Source organism: Drosophila gunungcola (assembly GCF_025200985.1).
Source record: "Drosophila gunungcola strain Sukarami chromosome 3L unlocalized genomic scaffold, Dgunungcola_SK_2 000003F, whole genome shotgun sequence".
NCBI classification, from domain to species: Eukaryota; Metazoa; Arthropoda; class Insecta; order Diptera; family Drosophilidae; genus Drosophila; species Drosophila gunungcola.
Genome location: NW_026453179.1, coordinates 6,075,381 through 6,097,989, shown reverse-complemented (window position 1 = coordinate 6,097,989; position 22,609 = coordinate 6,075,381). Strand labels below are relative to the sequence as shown.

Below are 22,609 nucleotides of genomic sequence, written 5' to 3'. Positions count from 1 at the left end.
CTGCTGACGGATGAGATTGATTGCATAAGGCCAACTTCCAACCTCCAACTGCCGGTTGCAACATTGTCACCCGCTCCCGTGGAGCGTTTACTTTCACCACTTTTGCCCCCCACACCAGAACCGCTTAGAAGAGTCAGCGATTTTCGCTTGTTAGCTTTATGAGACGACGCAGTCGATCGGGGGTCTATCGTAAAAGTGATAGTCGTTTCCAATTGGAGATTATTATGGCTTAAGTATTTAACAACTTATATAACTACACACACACACACACGCACACGAGACGTCAAAGCAATTAAGCTACCCAAACACACACGGACGGCGATACAAATGCAGGCACTTTTCTAATTAATTTCGAACCGCCAAGGGGGTAACGGAAAAAATCTCAATAAAATTTCATTTTCATTGACAGCCGCTTTTCAACTGCAGTTCCACGGCGGTGCAATGCCGCCCGACTCGCATGATGAAGTGTGGAGCCAGCAACAACAAGAGCCAAGAGCCACCACCACTCGGTACACTTAATTGACAAGTGTGAAACTTTCGATTTCTATACACCCATTGACATACAAAACGAGGCAACCAGAGCCACACAGTAAGAAAATTTAGATTATCATTAGCTGGATATTTGCTGTCGCAAACTGCATTGCAAATGCTTAATAGCAGAGATTTGATTTTTGTCAAAATAAATTTAACACTTTCTTAGTTCTACTTGGTTGAAGTTGTAAAAAAAATTGATTTAAACTGCGACCGAAATCCATTTAGAAAATTGTTATTTTTGATTTGGTTAAATTGCTAACAAAGACGCTATGATAAAATATCATATTTGACATTTTTAAGAAAAACACCACGCACATACATATTTTTTTGCAATAATATTTAAAACAAGTTATCTTTAGCACTAATGCATTTTAGATTAGAATGTTATCTTTTATTCTTTATTCTAAAGTTTTTTATAGATCGCTTAAAAGCATAGATTTAATTTTTGTAGCAATTAATTTAATTTACATTAACTTAAAGTCGCATTTTGTTGAAAGAATCCTCTTATACATATAAATCTAGTCCAGTTTTAGCATAAATTAATATTTTCTTATTACTATTTGGCTGAAAATTTATGAAAATTTATTTAATTTGCGACAATAATCATTTTAGGTTGTTGTTTGCTTAAATTGCTTACAAAGACGCTATGATATATTTCAAAAACACTTAATTTTAATGAAAAAGAACACGAACATACTTTTGCTTTACTTTTTAAAAACAAGTAATTTTCAGCATTCAATAATGCATTTTTGATTAGGGTGTTATCTTTGTTCCTTTATTTTTAAGTTTTTTAGAAATCGGTATACAATCCTTGTAGTTCGCACTTAATTAAAAAGACCGACACCATTATTTTGAACTGTGCAATCTAATGATGCCGCCTGTTTTGATTTGTTGTGTCTAAATGTCACAATTCTTCCATGTGATGGGCGGATCCCGGGCGGACGGGACCGGAGAGGAGAGGAGCGGAGAGGCAGGGGTTGGGTGCGCCTGAAGTGGAGATCGGATTTTGAGGAGGGGAGTACCCAATACTCCGTACTTGCAATCGCTATCGGCAGCTGATGGCTCCGGCGATAATTGCCGATATGTGGCGACTGGTCGGGTGCGTCTCGCGTGCTGGTGCTGACTTGACAAAAAGGCTGCGCAATGGCATCAAATGATTAACTAACGGCTCGGATCGACATGAAACGTGCGAAATGGGTGAAATTCACCTGGCGTGTTCGAGTGCCGGCCGGTGCGATTTTACACTACAAAAATTATGTTTCAATTATGCCAGAAAATGAAAGTTGCTTCAGAGACCACTGTAATGGCTTAATTGCTGCCACCGAATTGCGGGTAATCCAATCCAGGAGATCATAACGAGAGATCTTAATTTCTTTTACTTCGAATTTAACGGCTATGTATATGACCTCATGCATTCGCAGTGGGTACTGCCATCGAGCTTCTATGTAATAGAGAATGCCTGAAATGGAATCAACTTTGATAGCTCCAAACATATGTATATGCATGCAACTTTAAATAAATAAAATCCCAAACGATTTTATTTTTATTATTGATCATTGAAGTTGATTAGTTTCTATGTTTCACTCAAAGACATAAAATAAATCCTTTGAAGAAGTCATATAGTTTTAAACCTTTATAACAGATTGAGTAATAACAGCTAAATTATATTAAAAAAAAAAAAAAAAACAAAAAACCATTGGTAAGTTCTACCTTCAAAAACTGGACTGTAGTTCTCAAAGGAGCAACCTTCCGAGAACAGACAGCCCATCATTTGGTATTTCACCATATTTCTTGGCATGCCATAATTAAAAATCAATTTGGCCCAAAGTTCCTATTATGCAAGAGCCGCCGCGACAGGCTGGTAATAACCAGGTTCGTTGCCTCAGTCTTTTGTTTGGCGTTTTGTCAAGAGGTGCAGGCAGCTCCCCCATCTGCCGCCAGACATCAACATCAACATCAACATCAACGTGAGCCGCACATATCGAGCATAATATCGCTACGGTACGGTGTGGCATGGTCTATTGGAGCCCGGGTTCATGCTATGTCAAGCATGATTTCGCTGTTTGGGGGCCTGCCTCAGAGATCCATTAATGAGCATACAAACTGGCATTTGACAGATTTTTTAATTAAACCATACAAATTGCGATTCTTCACGCTTTTCGCCACACGAAACTGGCGGATATTATTGCTGCCCCACATAGCCGGCGGCAAGGGGGCTCCTCCTTCCTCCCACCTTCCGCGAACAACTGGCATTCCATTCGACGACGATAAGCCAGCAATCTCAGCCAGCGTCGAGTGAAATGCCAATGTTATCGGCTATCTGGCAGCTGGCAGCTCCCGCGTAAATGCAATTTAAGTAGCGGGGCCAAAAAGAAATTTGCATAGGCGCCGAGCTAATGAATTTCTGTTGCCTGCTTACATAATTATTGGTGGCGCGGTGGCACCATTATGGTTTGGACCTGGACCTGGACCTGGAGCTGGGGAAGCTTTTGGCCAAGTCCAGACCGGAGTGCAGTGCTCCTTTCACTTTCGTGCGAGTGCGCCTGCCTAATTATTCCTGCCCGGCCGTGTCCACATCCACATCCATTGTGTCCCCTGTGATTTCGCACATAATTAAGCTGCGCAAAATTTACATTAAATTAATAGTTTTATTGTTTTGTCTCCGCCTGAGCTCATACTGAGCTCAAGTCATGCGGAAGCGGCGCCCTACCAAAAATGGGCAGCCGAAACCTGCCGCAAAAAAAACTATGGGTGAAAAGGGGTTCGGCGGGGTGGGTGGTGGAGGCACTCTAAACCATTACCACTAGCGGCAATAGACAAAGACAAAGCACCAGTAAAATGATGGAGGAATTTATGCAAAGCTTTTGGCAAAGAAGAACTCAAGACCCTCCTTATTACACTCTCATGACTAATCGTATCTTCGGCAAGTCCAACAGAAGAAAAAGTTCTATAATCCTATTCTGTGATCCCAAAATTCTATCATAAAAGTCAAATAGTTATAAACATTATAAATTAGATATGATTACTTTGTGCAGCTCCCCTTCCCTTTAACAAAAAATTAAAACTAAATCTGCATTGTTTAAGACAAAAATATAATTTACATTTGGTTGCCCGCAAAAAAATTAAATTAATTTCTGATAATCAAGCGCAATTTCATTCTTAGTTTGAAGAAAAATTGGCTAAAAATGAGACTAGGTCATTTTATCCACGTTTTTGCCAATTATGTTTTTGAATGGATAGAACATGCAAATTTTTTTTTCCCCCAGACAGACAGAATCCCGCTGAGACGGGTGTGTATGGGCAAATTCTAAAACTGGACTCCCCAAACAGTCGTTAAAAAGAAATGGTAAATCCAAAGACTGGTTTTAGTAAGAAGACCCGACTCAGTTACTAATAGGTTGCAAGTGGCTCGAAAAAGTTCATAATTTTTAGTTGGTTTGAGAGCGTGGTAGCGAGCGGTTATCGTAATGGGTCATAGGTTACTGAAATTAGAACTTACCATATGTGCCGGTCTGCTGCTGATCCTCGTCGCAGGAATAGAAGGACGACAAAAGGATCCCTCGTGGTCGGGATATTACAGGGATAATGGAACTCACTATCTGCTGTACGAAAAGCAAAAGGTTGCGCAACCAAACGTCCTGCCTTTCAGAAACATATCCTCGAATCCCTTCATAAACGCCTTGGAATCGCAGGACAATTTGCCCACCAGGATCGTCAACGGCTATAGGATCTCGTGCGAGGAAGCTCCGTTCCAGGGATCCGTGCACTACGATGGCTACTTCGTTTGCGGGTGTTCGATCATCAACAGTGTCTGGGTCCTCACTGCCCACCACTGCTATTTCGGACCAGCCGAACACTACCAGGTGCGAGTGGGAACCGATCAGCAAAGACGTTTTGGACAGATTCGTGATGTGAGAAAGATCGTGGCACTGAAAGAATATGATGACTATACAATGCGACACGATCTGGCCATGATGAAGCTGAAGTCGCCGCTCTTCTACAACCGCTGTGTGCAGCCCGTGAAACTGCCCTCACCCGAAATAACAAGATTTCCCAGAAAATTCGTGGTCAGTGGCTGGGGCATTACGTCGGTAAATGCCCAAAATGCTCAGCGTTATCTTCGCCGCGTGGGACTGGACTTTTTGAGTAGAGCAAAGTGCCAGAAATTGTACAAGAAGGCCGGCATGAAGATATACAAGGACATGATCTGTTGCAGCCGATCGAAGAAGGACAGCTGCTCCGGCGACTCTGGCGGTCCCCTCACCAGCCACGGTATCCTCTACGGAGTGGTGTCCTGGGGCGTTGGTTGCGCCAATAAAAACTATCCCGGTGTTTATGTCAACTGCAAGCAATACGTTCACTGGATAAAAAGATGCATTAGAAATTATTAGATCAATAAATTTATGAAAATCAAATGAAAAACGTACTATACTTATTGGGCTCCAAACAAAATAATAGTTAAAACCTTTTACTTTGTTTGCTCTCAACAAACTGTAAGCTGCTTAAAAATCAGACTTAAGCCCAAACCGATTAAATAATATTCGCAACGGCACAAATCATGCATACATTTGGACAGCTTAACATAGACTGGCATATTCAAAAGCTATTAATCATTTATAGCCGTTCGAGAAAGATGAATAAAAGAAATAGAAGCCGCAGGCTACGATTTAGGTATGTGATAGTTGTTTTTTTGCAAACATTTCACAGCTTATAAAATAAGATTTTATTTTTTGCTTAATGTAGCTAATTAACTTAACCTACTTCAACGCGGCTAAAGAAACACCAACACCAACAAAAAGAAAGAACCAATAGGTCATAAGTTAACTCATTGTTCTAAGATGTTTCAGTCAAGAGCCGATCGCGGCCCTGATCGGTTATAAAAATGGTTTTTGGAAAGATTGGAAGTGTTTCGGGACTAGCACTGTTTGCTTACCTGTGGATCCTGGCAGCCGGTGGACAACAGAGGAGTCCTGCCTGGAGTGGCTACTACATAGACAATGGCACCCACTATATGCTGTTCGAGGGACCAAGAACCAAGGACCAGAGTTTCTTTCGAGGAAACATATCCAGTAACCCAGCGATTAATGCCCTGGAGGCAGTGGACTATCTGCCAACGCGGATTGTGAATGGCAAGAGGATCAAGTGCACCAGGGCGCCCTACCAGTGTTCCCTCCATTTTGACAACTACTTTATTTGCGGGTGTGTCATACTTTCCCGTCGCTGGATCCTCACTGCCCAGCACTGCAAAGTTGGCAATCCCGGCAGATACACGGTGCGAGCTGGTTCCGCACAACAGAGGAGGGGTGGCCAACTCCGGCATGTGCAGAAGACAGTGTGCCATGCGGGCTACAGTGAGTACACGATGAAGAACGACCTGTGCATGATGAAGCTGAAGTCGCCACTGAAACTCGGCCGGTGTGTCCAGAAGGTGAGGCTTCCCGCGAGGAGATGTAAGCGTGTTCCCAAGTGCTATTTGGCCAGCGGCTGGGGTCTGACCTCCGCCAACGCCCAGAATGTCCAACGATATCTACGCGGCGTTATTGTCTGCAGAGTGAAGCGCCGCAAGTGCCAGAATGACTATCGCGGCACCGGGATCAAGATCTACAAGCAGATGATCTGCGCCAAGCGGAAGAACCGCGACACCTGCTCGGGTGATTCTGGAGGACCGCTGGTCCACCAGGGTGTCCTCTACGGGATCACTTCCTTTGGCATCGGTTGCGCCAGAGCCAAATACCCAGGTGTCTATGTCAATGTGTGTCTATACGTACGCTGGATAAAGGAAGTTAATCGAAAGTATTAATTTCTTAAATATTAATTTCGACATACAAAAATCTATATAAGTATCAAATGTTAAATTGTTAGTTATGTTTCGTGTTCTTATTTACAAGTTCGGTCCTTATGTAAAATTTTTAAGCTATATTTGAATACTAGTTCCCCTCAGAAATCTGCTGTTTTAATTTCAGATAGATTGAATTATTAATTATTTTAACTATCAGAAATGTACTACAAACAATAAAAAATCTTGTTTTATAACCACTCCTCGATTTTAAGAATGAACAATGAAATGATTAAATAGTTATCTTAAAACTCTTATGAGACCTCGGTCCCGCGTGCTTACAAAAAACCAGATAATCAGAGAGAATTTCGCCAAACATATTAATTGGCCAATCACTTATGCGAACGCCAGTAGGTCGCAAGCCAAAGGTGGGGGTCATTAGCATTCTTGATTCCATACACCTTTTTTCCACTGGCCTGGAGCTCGCGCCCAAAGGTCAAGAACTTGACTTTCAGTTGCCGGCCAAGAATGGCACTTTACGGTCGATTTGTTTTTGTACGGATGATGAAACTTTCGGCGCTGGTTTTATGGCTCATTTATGGCCATAAAACACTGGCTAAATCGCCGCAGGAACGGATCATAGGTGGTGTGGAACTGCCCATTCACCTGTCGCCCTGGTTGGCTTCATTGAGTGTGAATGGAAACTATAGTTGCAGCTCGGCCTTGATTACAACTCAGTGGCTTGTGACGGCGGGACATTGTGTTTACTATCCGGGTAGATACATGCTTCGAGCAGGGTCCGCATATGCTGATGAGGGTGGTCAGGAGAGGGATGTGGCCAGGATCATCCTCCATCCGGAGTTCAAAATACGAACTTTGGACAACGACATTGCCTTGTTGAGGACTAGTAAGTCCTTCCGTTTGGGAGGAAACGTTCAACTGGTAAAGCTTCCACTGCCAGGACTCAGTGTCCTTCCCCGGAATCTTTTGGTTGCCGGTTGGGGCACAGTAAGTGCCAACGACAGTGACTCGTCACCACGGCTACGTGGCACACTGGTGGAGGCCATAGATCAAAGACGCTGTCGCCGACTGTACTTCCACCTGAACCGGCCAATAACGGACAACATGCTGTGTGCTGCGGCCGCTGGAAGGGATCACTGCTACGGGGACTCAGGAGCTCCTTTGGTGCATCGCGGCAGCAGCTATGGAATCGTCTCCTTTGCCCATGGCTGTGCTGATGCACATTTTCCGGGCGTCTACACCCGGTTGGCCAACTATGTGACCTGGATCTTCAACGTCCTGGAAGCGGACAATGAAATTAACATAAATGGCATGGAGTAAAATATTACTCACTTTCTTAAATATATCTAATAAAACCCCGGCTTGGCACTCTTTAAATCAGTTCTTCCTGCATCTGGTGGATGTGCATCGCTCCTGGAGCACTCGATGCATTATACAATCCGCCAGCGTTTTCCCAGCCATCTGAGGAGCCGCCGCTCTGGCTTCGCTTCGTGCCCAAGCCAGGCGATAAACTCGTACCGCCGGTCGACGCTAAATTTGTGTAAATTATGTATTTGTGCATTTTGATTTCATTTAAACGAAGTTTCCTGATGGCCCCTGGCGCATGTCAAATATCAAAACCGAAACCAGCCTGCCAGCCTGCCAGCCACTTGCGCAACAGCCACATCCACATCCACATTCACATCCAGCAATCCATATCCATATCCAGCCCCATCCCGAATCCACATCCCAGCTGGCCAAAATATCACTGCCATATGCGGTGGGCGTGCTCCGTTAATGCTGCACTCTGGCGGCCCCCGAAATTAACATAATCGTGCTGCCGTTGCTGCTGGGATCGGGATCGGGTTCGGGTTTGGGGATTGCCTTTGTCCGATACACACCGACATGAGTGTGATGCCCCAACAAAGTGTTGAATGCTGGCGCTGGCTGTCAAGTGGAGGCCCCAGGCATTGGCACACTCAGTCGCCACCCGCTTAGTTGTGCAATGGGAGCATCGAAATGGGTCTGACTTTTACATGGATTTTCTCGCTTTTTTTTTTTAGTTAAAATAAAATTTTAATAATATGAAAATATGCTTAAAATTTGCATTTTCGCAAGTTTATGAAGGTTTTTTGGGGGCTGGGGTTTGGTGGTGTGTGTTTTCATATATATAAAATGGGTGTATACGCTTGCTAGTTAGGCATGTAAATCTCTTAAGCATAAATTCACACCAAATCGACTTCTCTGTTATGTATATGTATATTTTGTTATCTTTAAGTTACGCTTATACAATTCGTTACGTATTCTAGCCTAAATGTATACCATCTTTTTTGTTTTAGTTCTTGTTTTCGTTTTCGTTTTGCTCTTGTAATCTTGTTCTTTGTATATGTGTTCAAAGGTTTTTGTAAATTTTAAACTAGTCGCTATAAAAATGTTCAACAGCAAACTCGTGAATGCATTGTGTCTTGAAGGCGGACCAAAAGCGAATGCACAAACAAATCAACTGTCAACTTGAAAAGATCGTACAAATGTTTTTAAAAATCGATAGCCAAAAGCCATTTATAATTGTATTTGGTTTCTGCAACACGCGCGTACAATAAATTTCACAAAATAAGAACGTAAAAAATGTACAATTACAAGCACACATAATTTTTTTACCATTGTTTGTAACATGATTTGTTTACCAATGCAATCATTAAAGCTATATAACAATTTTTAGTTATCCTTAATTTTCATCTCTCGCTTGGACTCGATCGGATTTCCTTTAACCGCTTGCTTTCTTGGTTTATGCCTTAACAAGGATACATACAACTTATTTAACAGTAAAGGATCAATTTAAGGAAGTACATAAAGACTGCCAATGGCCGATCTCCAACATCCACTCAACTTGGGGGCACAATATTACCAATGAGCTTTAAAAACGTTAGAATTAGAGGGTGAATAATTTCATAGTCAGTTGAGTGGCGTTGGAGATGCCATACGCTATTCTATGGGCTGGTTTACAGGTTTAGTTATTGCAAATGTGTTTAGACTCAAGTTCTATTTGAATGTAAGCTTCCTGCGCGAACTTTAGGCAGATTTCTCTACTCATCTAGGCTGGGTGTCGTTGCTGTTGCCGTTGCTACTTCTCCTCGCTTCCTGTCGCTGGATCTTGGCTTTCTCTCTCACGTACATCACATATTTTACAGTTTAATAATACTTCCTTACACATAATTTATTAATTAATTCATATTTCTCTCTTTGCAGTTATGTAGGGCTAAAATTGGTTGCTTCTGCTGCTATTGTTGCTAACGCTATTGGACAGCTCCGTACACCAGCCAGGTCTTATGTCTTATTTAGTTGACGTTCGCTTAGTTGATGATCCCGCTGCTGCTCCAGCTCACATTGCTGTTGATTGATCCGCTCCAGTTTATGACAAAAAAGGATTTGTTGCTGCTTCCGGTTTGATCCACGGCATGTTGTTGTTTTGCTGCAAAATCGAAGTTTTCATCAGTTTAAGTTGGGTATTTTGATTTTAGTAAAGCTAATTTGCTAGCAAAAAGCGAACTACATGCACAGTTTAGAGTTAGTTCAACCAACTTCAGGCTAATTAGTTTAATATAGTGGTTTTAGTTGTTAGAAGGGAAGACTACGAGTTAGCTAGCGGAGCATGCACATTCGAAAAACATTTTACCCATTTGCATTTATTGCATATTGTATGTGTTTTATTTAAGCGTCCAAGCCTCCATTGTGGGCTACAATTAGAAAATGTTATGGATCAACTGGGTTTAAGCAGAGCTGCTTTTTGTTATGATGCGTACGTTTTTTTTTTTTTTAGAGGAGCAGCAAAGGAAACAGTTTTAAAAGGAACCCATTATATTAATACCTAAATGTACGGCAAGTTTTGAACTATTTTCTGGATTATGTTACTTAGCTAAACGCTTCTTAAAACATAGTTTCCTCTGCTGCATTCCCCAGTTAGCAGTTTGAAGTTCTCGTTCTTTCAAGTTAAACAAAATGAACTAAATCAACAAAGAATAAACTCAAAACTAAAGATAAAACGCAAGCTGAACAAAAACGACAATTTGCGGCAGAGGAAGTAGTAGTGGGACGGACTGGCAGCAACGACCACTTCAGCGGCAGCAAACTCACTTCCAGCTTGCAGTGGTTGGCCGAGGACGACGGGGGGCCATAGCTCATGACAGGATCGGCCACAAAACCCATGGGAGACACACTAACGCCAGGGGTTTCGGCCAGCGAGTCGGATAGGGCGCTGCTGTAGCTGGCGGCATAGCTTGAATATAGTCTCGGGGTGCCATAGTTGCTTCTGATATTGTTGTTATCGTTTCTGTTGTACATAAAGCTATCGTCGGCCGGTGCTGTTGGATTGTTGTAACAGGGGCGCTCGCTGAATATGTCCATGTTGCGGATGCCATCGATGCCCGGACTCGGACTCACATAGGTGCTATACAAGGTGCTGTTGCTAGTGGAACTGTTCATGTTGCTGTTGCCACGAATATTGGTGTTGCTGGTGCTGCTGCTGCTGCTTTGGTACGCATAGTTGTAGACCTGTGAATTCTGCTGTGGCTGGGATGGGATGTTGGCGGGGGGAATGACGGGATTACTAAACGCACTCAACAGCTGAAATTCCCCCACTGACGGGGGCCCCAAATTGAGGCTAGTGGGACGCACTGGGGGCGGAAGTTTTGGCTGGGTTATCGGGTTTCGCATGCAACAGTTGCTCAAAACGAAATGACAGAAGAACAAACGATAGTAAAAGGAAACAAAATGCACACGTGAAATGATAAGTTAGTTTCGAAAAGTAAACAAAAGTACCGATAAATTATCAGAGAGAAACCTCAATAGAGTTATCAAGATACGAGTACAAGTACAAAGAGTTTCCCTACAACCGCAGACGCACACAATCTCCAAGTCCAGGCAAACTCACCTGTGAGGTCGCACTAACGCCACCCATTACGGGTGCCCAGGGATCCTGGTTCATGCTGACTGAGAAGGGAGCCTGCTGTTTCAGCTGATTGATGGACGGCACCTAGTAAAAAAAATACAAAAACCCGTTTAGCTAATATACCAATTTAAATCAGATCGTGAAAATCCACTTACGGCTGGCTGCTGTTGCTGGAATAGATTCGTCTTGGGTGGCATCACGTTGTCGCTGAAGGGATTGTAAGCAGGAGCATTTCCCGTTTGCGTCTGTGGCGCAGTGGGCTTGATTAGATTGTCCAGGTTGACCAGTGCGGAGTTCTCGCCAAGGAACGAGTGAGCATCCTTCAGCGGTTTCTTTGCCGTGGCGCCCGTCGACGGATGCACAGAACCCATACTGCTGTTTATAGCTCCATTTCCGTAGTTCGCCGAAAGCGGATCCATATCATCAAGCAGAGAAGCTGCAAATGGTTTAATGGTGATTAGCTTAAATAAGTTTATGGTTGTCTTATAAAAAACTTACCATTGTTGTTGTTGGAGGCGTGGGAATTGCTTAACTCACTCTTGTTCCTGTTGGTAATAAGGTCGAACTCATCAAACTCGGGGGATTGTTTCTGAAATTCAAGTAAATATTTAATTATTATGTTGGTAAGTAAAATGTACATCAAACTTATATTCTGAATTATTTACGATAAGAAATTTACAATTTTAAATACAAAAGTTCAATCATTGAGAGCTTATTTTTAAAAACATTGTTAAAATAGTTGAGCAAATGCAAAATCCTATTATGCTATTGGATTAGCTAAATGCAATTAGACAAGTGGTGGTAAATTGAATTGTCTATGCAGTTCAATTACCCCATACCTATATTTAGTTGAGTGGCTTGGCTAAAGCGGTAATCTAAAATGTATCATAACATAAAGAAATAAGACTGTCTACCTTGATGGCGCCTGTTCCCAGGGCTTTCCAGGGATCGTCCAGCGCCGCCGTCTGAGGTGCTGCTCCTGCCGCCCAGGGATCCGCTAAGCCAGCGGCTGCCGCTCCTCCTGCCGCCGAGGCTGCTGGCTCTGCCAGCCAAGGATCCGCAGATGAGCTACCATTGTTTGTCGCATGGTTGACAGGCGCAACTCCCAATGGCCCGGCTGCAGTGGATTTTATTAACCAGCCTTCGGCTGGGGGTCCGGCCGGAGTGGCGCCACGACCGTTCTGATTGGCGTTGCCGTTGGTCTGCAGCCAGCCTTCGTTGGAGGAGCCCGATGCCACCGAAGGTGACTGAGTCCGGCCTCCCCAGGCATCGTTTCCAGGTGCTCCGCCCATGGGCGCCGCACCCATGATGGTACGCGGCGTGGCGGAGGGATGCCAGGGATCCACCGGTGGCGAAGAAGTGCCCGACCAGGGATCTGACAGCTGGCTGGGCGCACGGGGAGCCGGCGTGGCCCAGGGATCGACAACGGGCGCAGGGGCGCCGCCCGCAGCGCCCAACGGCGGACTGGAGATGCTCGTGGCGCCCAGTGAAATGTCAAGCAGATCCAGCAAATGACTCTGTGGCTCCTCCTTCTTGGGCGCAGGAATGGGTCGTCCGTTGGGATCCCTAAGACGTAAAGATTAGGTTACAATCATATAATCAGGAATATTATATTTTTCTCCCTTGACTCACTTGAAATCCTGCTCACTCTGGCTAAGGGCCAGTTGCAGACGCACATCATCGCTTCGCCTCTTGGCCTCCTCCTGCTCCGCTTCCTCGCGGGACATGGCCATGGCCAGCTGGAGCTGCAGCTCCTCCTCGCCGGCCGTCTGCGGGCGAACCATTTCCAGCTCGGACACCGATTTGGGCGGCTCCTCCTGCCAGCCCGGCGGCAGATCCCGCTGCGAGGGTCCATCTATGTAGCCATCGCTGCCGAATCCACTTGGATGCTGGGCAAACCGTTCCTTGGCCTTTAGCGCCTTCACGCGCTCGTTCTTCAGCCGCTCATCGTCTTTCAGCAGAGTCACCAACTGCTTGGCCTTCTCGCGCACGTGGGTGCCCTGATCTTTGCCCTCCTCGAAGTAGACGAACTCACGCAGCGTCTGGATGGCGAAGATGTTCTCCTTGCACTGCTGGGCCACCTTTTCCGAGCCGGTCTTGATCAGGTACTCCAGCAGGATGAGTGCCTTGTAGACGTGGCGCCAGTTCTTTCCGTGGTCGTTGAGGCGCTTCCAGATCATCTGCATAATCTCCGAGAAGGCCACCACATTGTAGGTGAGATCGGCTATCTCGCCCATGATGGCGGCCGAAGGACCCCACGGGTCATTTGAGGTAGCCTCCCGCACTTTGACCTATTAATATAAAAATAATTGTTAGTCAAAAAACAAAACTTCGATATGGTTCTAATAGAACGTCTGCTGGCTCTTTATGAACGTTAGCCATATTCAAAATATTTGTTTTTCGAACATATTCAAGTTGATACAGAATCATCTTTTTGTTTAGCCTGATTTTAAATACTCTATTTTTGAAATTTAACAAATTTTATTTAAAAGGCTTTACTTAAAATAAAGCCGTCCATAGGGGTAAAAATTGAAATACGAATGAAATCAAAAATGCTTAAACAACTTTATGTATATTTCATAGTTTCTTGTTAGAATTAACATGTTTAATGTATTCCCACTCAAATTTTAAAACGTAAAACAAGATTTTTGATAAGCCCTACATAAGTAATATTAGTACAATGGCAGTATTATATTGATCATATAGAAAACTCACCTGGGCATCGGAGTAGTTGTGCGCAAGGTTCTTGATGTTTCTGCGCAGACCAGCGACATTGACCTGCATATCGTCCTTTTGCTTTCTCACTGTGTGACGAGAAGGATGGAAAGGGGTGTTAGCATGGCTATATGTTCTTGATCCTTCCCTCGAATGGGAGCGGGGGTTTCGGGGTGGATTGTGGGAAGGGTTATTTGTTCTCGGGTTAAGTTCTGCTATCGAAATGTCCCGCTTTGATATGAATGCAAATCGGTGTGGAGTAAATTTGGGATTTAAGTTGTTTTTTTTTATTGACAGTTTCTGTGAAGTTTTCTGAAGTGTATTCCGAGTCTATGGTGTTGGATGTGTGTCGAACAACAAAATCTGAACAAAAACAAACAGAAACGGGTGAAGACAAATCGGATCCGGTGGGTATGGAGTTGATGTGGAAGATGTTACGTGGTCTGTGTGTTGAATTTTGTTGCTCAGTGGTGCTGCTCGGTGAGGTGGGAATTGAGATTATAATTCAAATCGAATCGGAACGGATCGGTTTTTAATATATCCCATTTAGTTTTATTTTTTTGCGGTGTTTTTTTGGAAGAAAAATTGAAGTTAAATGAGATGAATTAACATTGAGACTTACTTTTCGTTTGTTTTTGCGTTTGACTTTGCTTTTTATTTTCTATACAGAAACTTTGGACTTTTGCCTGAAAAGCTATAGATTCTTTTGCTCTTTAGGTTTTTTTTCGTTTTGGTTTATGTTTATTGCTGTTTAAGTGCTCCAAAGCAAGCTAAATATGAGATACAAGATAAATACAATCAAAATACATAGAAAAAGAGTACACATACGGATATACATATTTATATATAGTCAAATGTCGGTTGTGGCTGTTGTTGCGGCTGTGCAAAACACAAAGTTTGATAAATAATAATTGCCAAGCTCAAGTGCTCCAACCAAAAACAGTGAAAGCATACTTTTAAACAAAAAACGAACATAAAAGCAGTGAATTTAAAGCGCTGCTTTAAAAACCGCACCAGACCTTATAGAACTAGACCCACCCCAGTTTTTAAACCTCCTAGAAGAAATAATTCAATTTGCGGGCAAACAAAATGCAGATAAAAAGAAAACAACACAAGAGTATTTTCCTTTACATTTCCAATGCGACTGACTAATACACTAACAAGAAACATGTATTAAAGGCGGAGGGACGAGTAAGACGTAAAACAAATATTTAAGTGATCGTACAAATTAATTTTTTTTTTACAATTCCAAAAAATTCATTTAAAACAAAAACAGATCATATGAATAAAATAAGTACGCCATAAAAAACAATAATTTAATTTACAATGGTTAATTCTTAACAATTTAGGCCACTTTAAATAAATGAAATACACGAAGTTATTTACAACTAGAACATCAAATAAAAGTAAACATTTTGATAATGTTCCTAAACACAAGAAAAAATGTATATTCCCGTTTCCAGTATCCCAGTAAGGCGTCCGACGAACTCTTTCTTTTAGCGAATAAACCCAAATGTATTCAACCCATTTGCTTGAACTTAACCTATGGGAGACGGAAACAAGAAGCCGCAAAAATGCAAAATAGCCAAGGAACAACAAATAAAAGTGAGGCAGAGTGTTCGCCGTGTACAGACAGTCGTCTACGTCCATGTCTGGATATGCAAATTTTCAGCCTAAGCTGCATTATGCATTAAACGGCAACCAACAACTACAGCGAGAAATTATAGCAAATGAATTGATTTTTCCCCTTTCTTTGCCGCGGTGCACGTCTATTTTTAAATAATAACAAGAAGGAAAGCAAACTTCGGCAAGCCGAAGTTCATATACCCTTGCAGCTATTGCATTAATTAAATACTTTTGAAAACATTTAAATTATGATTTACTTGAGTATGTGCTAAAAAAAAACATTGAAACTATGATTATTTGCAGCTCAATTATTAGATAGTTATTTTATATATTTTTATTATTTCTATGGGAGCTATATTCTATAGACGTCCGATTTTGATAAAATTTATACCATAATTCTGAAATAATTAAACATTGCTATATGTCGAAGAACTAAACAAAAAATTAAAAAACAGAAAAGTTATAATTTTTTTCATTTATTTTTCCGATTGTTCCTATGGGAGCTATATGCTATAGTCGTCCGATTTTGATGAAATTGAAACCGTAATTCTGAAATATTAAACCATTACTATATCTCGAAGAACTAAACAAAAAATTAAAAAACAGCAAAGTTATAATTTTTTTTCATTTATTTTTCCGATTGTTCCTATGGGAGCTATATGCTATAGTCGTCCGATTTTGATGAAATTTAAACCGTAAATCGGAAATATTTTACCATTACTATATGTCGAAGAACTAAACAAAAAATTAAAAAACAGCAAAGTTATAATTTTTTTTCATTTATTTTTCCGATTGTTCCTATGGGAGCTATATGCTATAGTCGTCCGATCCGGCTCGTTCCGACTTATATACTACCTGCAATAGAAAGACAACTTTTGGGAAAGTTTCATGCAGATAGCTTTAAAACTGAGAGACTAGTTTGCATATAAACGGACGGACAGACGGACAGACGGACAGACGGACATGGCTAGATCGACTCTCCTAGTGATGCTGATCAAGAATATATATACTTTATAGGGTCGGAAACGTCTCCTTCACTGCGTTGCAAACTTCTGACTGAAATTATAATACCCTCTGCAAGGGTATAAAAATGCACACAAGATAATCAAATTGTTATCGATTCGCTGGCAGAAGTGGCAAACGTTCATTGAAAAGAATTTAGAATAAAGCGGTTTAAAACCAAATGAAAGCTAATTACGGATAAGATAAAAACGTACATATGTACTAAATATGTATGTAACACGACTTGTTTTACGACTGTTTTTGGGAAACAAAAGTAGATATAACCGCATTTCGTCACTGTGCGTATCTTGCATTTTAGGAAAACAACAAATATCGAGCAATTAAACCACATTACTTTTTATACCTAATACTTTATTTTTGTATATACAATGAAGATTTAAATTATTCCCAACTAAAACGCTTAAAAACTCACTGAGTCTGCAAATACTTCGGAAAAGGTCAAAATGCTTGTATCAGTTTATAACTGAAGAGTCACTGTAGTTGCCCGATGACATATATAACTATGTATGCATACAGATACATTTATTTTTGTTTATTTTTCGTGTAAACAACCCAAATGACACATATCGAAGAGAACCGGCAACCACGAAACTCCATCGAGAACCAGCCTCAAAACTGTAACTCACAGATAAACCCGTTTCGCAAGTATTCGAGCTATGCGAGAAACCAAGTGATAATGGGGGGGAATTCCCGTATCCGGGGAGTGAAATTCATTGACCGATCCACAGACGACGCTCTAATAACAATGCACTGCGAAAAAGAGCTGCTTGTTTGTTTGTTTTCATTCCGCTTGAAGAAGGCGAAATAATTTAATTAAATGTCGCGCAATAAGAAGGCGAAAAAACTACGCAAATGAAGTGCAAGAGTCAAGAAACACTGGGTGGTGCGGGGTGGTTCCTGCTCTGTTTTTGTTATGGTGGTTGCCTGAACTTGAGCAAATTGAATGCCAGACAGCCAAACGGCCAAGAGTGCGAAGGGAGGTAACGAAGCTTTCTTTGTGTTTCAGCACTTGACTTTCGGCAAAACGTCGCCGTTTTATTGCCAAAAATATATGTTGGTTCGCTTGTGTGGGTATCAAAACAAACAGAATGCTGAACGAGTTGCGATTCACTTTTGTTCCAAGGCAGAGAGCCTTGACGGCAGCGGTTCAATGAACGCAGCAAAAACGCTCCGCAACACGCTCCAAACACCGAACTAAACTGTCAAGGAGAAGGTGCTCTGTGCGATGTGTTGCCCGGTTGATATGCGCGATGGAACTGCTCGCTCCGGGATCGCTTGTTATATCTAAAAGCAATTACAGGCGAGCAAAATATTCCACATCCACGAGGCTGTTTGACGAGCATTATTGTCAGACGTTTAGCATGCTTCCGCTAAGGTGAAATATTGATGAAAGCCTGTCAGTAGCCCCATAAAAGATTCTTCTGGTCGGGTTAATACATCTTCCTTTCTTTCTTATATTTTGATCTACATATATTTTTTAAAGTTTCTATAACTTAAAAACCGGCCTTCTTCAAAATTACTATGAAACATTTAAGAAATGATAAGACATTTCTTAAACTCAGACTGCCTCATAAAGTGTAATCTTCTTAATTTTATAGACATAACAAAATGAAAAAAAAAAATTTCTAGTATTTGAATTGCAAATTTTTTGTTTTTTAAATAAAATGTAGAACGTCTTAAACCTATTCATAAGCATTAACACCTTATCAGTTGACCTTCTGACCGTTTGTGTTCTGTTTTTTGTCTGACCAATTCATGTTGATTCTCATGAATTTCAAGTTGTCCTTAGACAAGTAGAACCTCCAACTATGACTTGTTTTTTTGTTTTAGGAATAGCGCTTTCAATTCAAACCGACATATAAAATATGTGTTTGATTGCCTCAGCTTAGAATTACATTTTATGAATTGGTGGATTTTACGAAAATAAAATACTCATTTTCAGTTTGTATAAATTATTGCCATCATTTAGGCGGTGTAAATTTTATTGAAAGCAATTGAAATGGCTTTTGCAACCTTAGTGTTTGTATATGAATATGGGTCTTAGATCTGAAACTTCAAAGGGAGTTCTTTCCAAAATAAATTATTTATTGAAGTTGCATACTTCTGAAAGAATTTTTTACTTTCTGGTAACATATGAATGGAAATTTATTTCTCTTACTTCTGCTTGTTTTTATAAAGAATTTTTTTATAGCTCGGTCATTAAGGAATTTTTGCTGTCTGAAGATACGCTTCTTTCGCAAGTGAAATGTTTGCTTTTGGTTTACGGTTATCTTTGCTTTTGAGATGTTTTTCTATTAGCCAAACAAACAGGTGAAATGGGTTAACCACTGGCGGCGAAGGTGACTGCTCGCTTGATGATGCTGCCCACTGTGCAACTTGATCGCCTGGCCCCTCCTTAATTCCCCCCACCCACCGCCCCCCTGTTGCATTTCCCATAGTTGCTGCATCTGTTGTAAATGCGGGCGTACGTTACATAGGTATCGTGTATGTACAGACGAATTCACGGCTACATGGGTGCTGATTGTGGCTGTGTGCGTATGATAACGAGTCAGAAATGCGATTAGATTTCATTTGTGTCACTCAAACTACTCACACACACACACACAACTGATGGGGGCCGCAAATGTGCGAAACTTCATTCATTACTCATACGCCCCCCTTGCATACCTAAACCTGTTTCCACCTACGCCCCTGGCAACCCTGGAACTATGACTAATCACTCGACCGGCTAACGGCACTTATCAAATTAAAAACACGAAAAACCAAAGAAGCGTTATCAATAAACATAGTTTAAACTGTTAGCGGGGAATTACATTTAGGCATTGGGGATCTATGTATAATTATGGTAATCATTATAAGAAATAGGCCCCAAAGAGAGAGACAGAAATATGTTTGTGGCCCCCTCCCACTTACTCTTTCGCTCACCTGCAATGTTGTTGTGTTTATTGTTGTTTTTGTTGCTTCACTGCAGTTCGCCTGTGTGTGTGTGTGTGAGTGTTTGCCGTGTGTGTCTGCGAGTGGGGGCTCCGTGTGTCTGTGGCTATGTGTGCGACTCCTCCTCCCCAACTAGTTTTCTTTTCTATATTTTACGACTTTCTTTTCTTTCTTTTTTCGGACTCGAATAGACACAGTCACAAGATGACGATGACGACAATGCGACGTCAACAAAAGGCAAAATCAGCAAAGCTACGCGCACGAAATGGATATCCAAAGTCCTGGCACTTATTCGGGTTTCTATGGGTCTCGACGGCGGAGATATTACAGCTTATTTACCCTTTGCACTTTGCACACAAAACACGAATTATTATTTCTTTCTCCGCTTTTCTTTCGTTTGATTTAGAGGTGGAAAAACATCGATGATCCCTGCCAAACATCGATATCATCGTTTTTCTGTAAAACATCGATTTTGGCAAATCGATTACCGGCAGGAATCATCGATATTTTCCCAATTCGGTCACACTTAATGTTAGTTTTCGTTGTGGGTAGAATTTGAATTTGAAATTCGACCATTAAATACCTTCGCATCCCTTGGGTCCTACGTGTCTTCGCTTACTGTGGAGTAAGTCTTCGATAAAAGCGGAGTAAGTCCCCACTAACGATAGATGTGGTGAATTTAAATATCGCTGACTCAAACCATTTCGTTATTTTCCGCCATGTTTTTGCCAGAGATCGGAAATCATACCGTTATTGTATTTTTTTATAAACAGTCGGTTAATTAAACCTAAAACCAATTTTGTTTAAATTTTACAATTTTTTTAAAGACGAAACAAAAACGCAGCATAAATGTGTATTTAATCTTAATAGTAATAAATAGTTTTTACATATTTTAATTGAATTTATATATAAAAAAATTAAAATAAATATTTTAAAGGTGTTGAAAAATCAATTTTATTACCTTTCATGTTTTATTTCGTAGTTTAATAACTTAACACAGCCCTTTTTTTTAATATCGTAATATTAAAATTGTTCGGTGTCTGCTAGTCAATTTCAAAATATTTTAAGGACATGTTATAGAATTTTATCATATGTTAGGCATGTTGTAAAAAAAAATGTTGTTCTACGACTTTTTTAAATACAACTAATTTAGCAGGAAATCGCTCAAAACAGCTAAACTATGCACGGCTCCTGCTTCAAAACTTGCAAAGCTACAGAAAAAGTAAGGTATGTCATTGAAGAGGTATTCCGAATATTTAAAAAGTGTGTTTATTTAGTCGAATGTTTATTTCTCGTCACAAAACTTAATATACTTTATAGGGTTGCAAATTTCTGACCGAAATTAAAACACCCTCTGCTATGGTATAAGAACTCTCTGAAACCTAATTCAGTTTCATATTACGTTGCATTGTGATTCCAAGTTTAAATAAATAAATCAGCAATCTTTATGTTTTCTCTATAGATGAACCGAGTTAAAGTGTTACCAGAAATCGATAATTTTTTAAAGCGGTTTTTTGGTATATTATAATGGGGATATTCTAGTATGTATTCGATACGTTGTGACAAGCAAGTCGGAAATTTCACTTCAATTTTAATATCGGCGCCGAAGAGTCCTAAGAACAAAATAAAACAAAAATTAGTTGAGGTTCAGCAGTTAAAAGTAGTCAAGATGTCTGAAAAAAACTACTCTGTGGGTGGTCCGAATTTTGAACAGTACATCGTGTGCCCATATGATAGCGTCCATCGTATAACGCCGATTCGTTTGGCCAATCATTTGACCCGCTGCGCTAAGAATCATTCCTCATCAAAGATGGTGCGGTGCCCTTTTAATTCAAATCATTTGCATTCTGTTGGCAACATGAAAAAACATGTCATCGAATGCCCGAACCGATCGTCCTTAGAGCGCTACAAGCTGCCGGATATGCTGCCGCCTGTGGAACCACGAGCCAGTGACTTTGTTGTCGAATCCAGCGAGGATTGGGACGCCGAGCCGCCGGCTCCGACTTACAATCCACAAAGATACTGCGAACAGGAGTGCATTATCCGTAAAATCCAGGGCAAACCACCGGCCGCTCGTCGCGAATTCCGTGAGCGCGAACGCAGGCGCTTCAAGGAGATGAATTAAGTCCAAAGTCGAGATATGTCGCGGAGAATAATTCAGTACATGTTAAACTTAAACACATACCCTAACCAATATCCAATAAAAACTATAGTTACACAATATATAAAAGTACATGTTCTGACGATGCACTCCAAGGGACTACTGTATATAGCCGGAGAATTAAAAATCTGCTGTCATAGTCCGATCTTAATGAGTAATACCAATCTAAAGGTATCGCTAAAAGAATTAATTGGTTCAGGAGAAGCGGCGGTGAATACTTAAAATTTTTTAGTGGAGTTAAGTTATTAAAAAACTACTTTCTCCAAATGAAAATTTTTAAGTGTCTGTTGGTCAGTTTAAAAAAATTTTAAGATTTGTTTTAGAATTCTTGAATAATTTTGTAAAACTAGTTTCTACGACTTTTTGAAAAACTAGCTTATTTAGAGGAAAATTTCTAGAAATAGCTAAACTTTTCAAGATTTTAACTTCTAAACTAGTAAGGCTAAAGGCAAGTGATAAATGTATATAATTTTTGTATTAAAAAATGCTTATCAAAAATGTTCTTGATATTTTTTTAATTGTTAGAATTGTTTAATCAAACTTAAATAAAATCGGATACTTTGCAAAAAAATAAACAAGATGTAAGCAAAACATAAAAACAACAAAAAACAACAAGTTATGAAAATTGAATAAAAAAAGGACATTTTAAGTGTTCCAACGCTGAGATAAAAAGGCATGTGCTGGCAAAATACCTGGATGAAACATTTAAAAGGTGTATATGTTTAGTCGAATGGTCCAAAAAAGTTTAGATATGGTCAAAAGAGGCGATGAAACATTTTGTTAATCTTCTTTGACTTTCTGTTTAAGTTCAACAGGAAAGCATTTTGTTTGTATTTTTATTATCAAAAAAAAGTAATTTTTACTTTTCTAGATCGTACCTTAAAAAAAAATTAAT

General features: G+C 40.7%; 5 protein-coding genes across 16 annotated transcripts; 4 read left to right on the top strand and 1 right to left on the bottom strand.

Moving 5' to 3' along the window:
• The first annotated feature begins 3,991 nt into the window (after positions 1–3,991).
• LOC128258675 (trypsin II-P29) lies at positions 3,992–4,925 on the top strand. The gene has a single exon (XM_052990460.1). It carries the CDS (start codon positions 4,002–4,004, stop codon positions 4,923–4,925), a length of 924 nt encoding a protein of 307 aa, XP_052846420.1. The 5' UTR covers positions 3,992–4,001.
• A 491-nt stretch (positions 4,926–5,416) lies between these two features.
• LOC128258395 (trypsin alpha-3) lies at positions 5,417–6,334 on the top strand. The gene has a single exon (XM_052989982.1). It carries the CDS (start codon positions 5,417–5,419, stop codon positions 6,332–6,334), a length of 918 nt encoding a protein of 305 aa, XP_052845942.1.
• A 226-nt stretch (positions 6,335–6,560) lies between these two features.
• Positions 6,561–7,651, top strand: LOC128258394 (trypsin). Its single transcript, XM_052989981.1, has one exon. It carries the CDS (start codon positions 6,839–6,841, stop codon positions 7,649–7,651), a length of 813 nt encoding a protein of 270 aa, XP_052845941.1. The 5' UTR covers positions 6,561–6,838.
• Positions 7,652–8,550: 899 nt separating this feature from the next.
• LOC128258673 (epsin-1) lies at positions 8,551–19,956 on the bottom strand. Of its 12 annotated transcripts, XM_052990456.1 has the most exons (11): positions 17,246–17,966; positions 14,593–14,740; positions 13,971–14,059; positions 12,888–13,546; positions 12,170–12,821; positions 11,754–11,844; positions 11,411–11,691; positions 11,238–11,339; positions 10,442–10,999; positions 9,984–10,044; positions 8,551–9,779 (listed from the first exon to the last, which is right to left on the bottom strand). In XM_052990456.1, coding segments are annotated over exons 2-10 (2,463 nt in total). In that variant the 5' UTR covers positions 14,594–14,740; positions 17,246–17,966; the 3' UTR covers positions 8,551–9,779; positions 9,984–10,014. The 12 variants fall into 12 exon arrangements, with proteins under 12 accessions (XP_052846416.1, XP_052846410.1, XP_052846407.1 ...); XM_052990450.1 differs by lacking the exons at positions 9,984–10,044; positions 17,246–17,966 and adding an exon at positions 19,545–19,952; XM_052990447.1 differs by lacking the exon at positions 9,984–10,044 and having other exon boundaries at positions 17,246–17,956.
• A 1,169-nt stretch (positions 19,957–21,125) lies between these two features.
• LOC128258678 (gametocyte-specific factor 1 homolog) lies at positions 21,126–21,726 on the top strand. Its single transcript, XM_052990465.1, has one exon. It carries the CDS (start codon positions 21,223–21,225, stop codon positions 21,676–21,678), a length of 456 nt encoding a protein of 151 aa, XP_052846425.1. The 5' UTR covers positions 21,126–21,222; the 3' UTR covers positions 21,679–21,726.
• Positions 21,727–22,609: the final 883 nt, after the last annotated feature.